The sequence below is a fragment of the Chaetura pelagica genome, unplaced genomic scaffold (assembly GCF_000747805.2).
Source record: "Chaetura pelagica isolate M959 unplaced genomic scaffold, ChaPel_1.0 scaffold135, whole genome shotgun sequence".
NCBI lineage: Eukaryota > Metazoa > Chordata > Aves > Apodiformes > Apodidae > Chaetura > Chaetura pelagica.
The window spans coordinates 762,572-765,739 of NW_009953649.1; the positions used below are offsets into that span (position 1 = coordinate 762,572).

At 38.4% G+C, this 3,168-nt stretch overlaps 1 protein-coding gene across 1 annotated transcript in view; it reads right to left on the minus strand.

Annotated features, from left to right (window-relative positions):
* Positions 1 to 2,778: 2,778 nt before the first annotated feature.
* The window catches only part of MYCT1 (myc target 1), a 20,796-nt gene continuing 20,406 nt past the window's right edge, over positions 2,779 to 3,168 (minus strand). The window contains 1 exon segment of the mRNA XM_009999961.1: positions 2,779 to 3,168. Coding sequence (XP_009998263.1) covers positions 2,911 to 3,168 — 258 coding nt within the window. The 3' untranslated portion in view covers positions 2,779 to 2,910.

Below are 3,168 nucleotides of genomic sequence, written 5' to 3' on the forward strand. Positions count from 1 at the left end.
TTTTGCATATCAAAGACGCAATGATTCCAGAATCCTGCAGTTCAGTTTGAGGCTGATCCTGTGCAATGTTCTTTGGCCCTAATGCAACAAAATGTACCTGAGAACATTTAATCATTAATCTTACAGTGATTGTCCATCTGCTTAAAGCAAGCATTTAGTCAAACATGTTGCGGATTGAAGTCCAGGTACTTGGAAACATGTAGATTTAAAAATCTGTAAGCACTGTTGTTTGAGAGAGGCATTTTCACGTGTAAGCCTTGAAAGGTGTTCTCATATGGCAAATCCTGATGCTGACTTCATAGAATGTCTCCAGGCTGTGGAGTGTCTCTCTACAGAAGCAGAGGAAGGACCAAGTCCTCATTTACACTTCCAACTATATCAGCCTGTATAATTAAAGATGATACAATTCCCAATAAAATATCTTTTATAGACATCAACGTATTTAAGGAAAAACATGAGCTCAAGATTATAACATCAAACTTTATTTCACATTCTGAGCTTCCAGAGTACTTGCAAAACATTCATTCAGACTTTGACTAAACAAGCAGTTAGGTTCTGGCAGTCATACTGGTTACACACCAAACAATCTCTGTCTTAATATCTCTAATCCAGGGGACATAAAAAATGTTTTGATGTCTGGTGCAGGTTTCAGGAGGAAAAATTACAGTACATTTAATCTTCCCTTTCTACATTGTTTACTAAATATAGTGTAATACAAGTAATAATATGCTATGGAAAGTTCTACTGTAATGTAATGTTCATTTACAATTGTAAAAATGTAGTGCGATTTCACCCTTAAGGAACAAGCAGTTTTGGCCAGCTGGGTACACATTGTAGGCTAAGTTTTCTCTTCAAACAGTTTGCCAAACTCAGCAAGCAGAGGGAGCAGGCTTGAATTCTGCTGTCCATAGGCACATTAGAATAGGTGGCATCACCTGTTCTAGATCTAAGACACTGTGAACACACTTGTGCATGCAATGAAGTTCACCAGACTCAACAAGGTTCTAAATAAAAAAAATTAAATATTATTAGTAAATGAAATAAAAGAACTTTCTTTCTCCAGAGGATTATTGCTTTAAGTCCATAGCCTGTGCCCAGCCAAATGTAGTTTTGCAGCCTTATCAAGTCCTCAGTGCATTGGAACCCATGGTATCTGCAGTGAAATGCTCTGTAAACTTTGTAAAAGGTTGTTCTAGCAATGACATCTATCCCTCTAGAAGGGAAAACGTTGCACACTAAAAATACAACAATGAAAGCTAGACAGTGAATACATGCAAAATCATTTGCCTTTGGTATAAGGAATACTTGGCTTTACAGTAAGTAACAGTTGTAAGCTCAATGTTCCTTGTAATATTTTCAAATGGACTGATATTGGGCTGGAAGATTGCTGTTCAGAGACCAATACCACTGCTTCCTGAGGGATACTGAGCTTGACAAAGGGATGAATGCTGCTAGTATCCAAAAGCCTGGAAAGAAAGATGTTAAACATTTTGCTCTTTCTTCAAAACTGCTGATTTTTTTTGGTCCCAAAAGCAGGATCAGGAGTCTGGCAGCTGGAAGTTGCCCAGCTCTTTTAGGAACAGTAGGCTTACTTATAAGTGAGGAATAGGACTGCTCCTCTACCTGGGGAAATTCTTTGCCCTTACTTGAAGAAGAAATATTTAGCAGGAAACCTATGCAAGAAAGCTTAAATTTGGACCCATTTGCCTGTGCTGTTTCCAAATCCTGGACTCCTCTCACATCATGTCACTGCACTTAAGTGTCTACTAAGCCAGGGGTTAGCTGGACATGATACATGTATAACAGTCAAGGATATATGTTAACCTCAACTAAATATTCCATCTTTATCTTCATCTAACAACTATTTATACAATCCAAATATTCAGTCATAGATGTCTTTAGTGAAAGAAAATATTTCAGTGAAAGACAAGATTTCAGTGAATAATTTGCCAGGAAGAATTAAACATTGGTACAATTTGAGAAATACAATTTGAATAAGGAAATGAGTAATCCCACAGAAAAACAGGAAACATAATTAAAAAGATAGTTGTCATTCATGCTCCTTATCTTGATAACCAGAACTAGAAAAATGAAACATGAGGACTTCTGCTACCATACTGCCTTTACTGGGTATTAAAATGTGACTGCTTTTTCTGCTGTGGCTGCAGACAGAAAATTATCCATAATTGTTAACATGCACTTGATACGTTGTTCAAAACTTCTCTCTGCATATAGCTTCACATACTTCAACCATTTTCACACACTGAGGGGAATTTTATACAAACAGCCATAACACAGAATCTTTTAAGATCCTCTACTATCAGCAGAGCAGGATGCCTATAGCCACAGTCAAGACTGTGACTTTAAATCCTCTACAAGGTTTGCATTTAAGGTTCCCCAGACAGGGCTGTTCTGTGATTCTAGGAAGTAGGTGAGTAATGGGAGATGTTCTCTGAAAATGTATCATCCTTGGGAAAATACATAAAACAAAAACATTATTTTTTTTTTTTTAATAAAAGAAATGAAACAGAATAGTGAAATTCACAGAAATATGTATAACAGTAATTCCTAGCATGAACTGTTTCTTCAAGAAATTAACTGATGTTTATGTGGCAGCATTTTCTTTCCTCTGAAGTAAAGATACAGTGGTTACAATTAAAGATACAACACTATAAATATACAAGCATATGGCAGAGCAGTAAACTAGAGCCAGCAGTGCAAAGACAAGTGGCCCCTTGGACAGTGGGATGTTGTGCTTTAAGAAACCACTGCTACCTGCCTCTAGGCAATGTATGTCCCCTCTGCAACGTCAGCCAGAGACTTCTCAGAGATCTTCATAACGCACAGAATACTGTTGAGATGATTGAGGTTCCTCCTAAAATGCATGTGTGTTTGCAGCAAGGATCTAACTCAGGAATCAGGGAAAGCTTTTATGATGGTTTCATAAGCAGGAGGGGGGGTTTGTGTAGAGTGGCAGATACGGAGGCTATTGTTAGACCAGTGGAATTCAGGTTGCCTTAAGCTGTTGGTTGTGCTTCCCACAAGGGTTGTTGTGGTGCTTGTGGGAGTGAGGGTGATCAGCTGACTGTTCGTTTCCACTGGGAGGGGAGGACACTGAAGAAAAGGGTGAAAGGTGGACGCACGGAAGCTTGACTTCCTGGGGAAAGA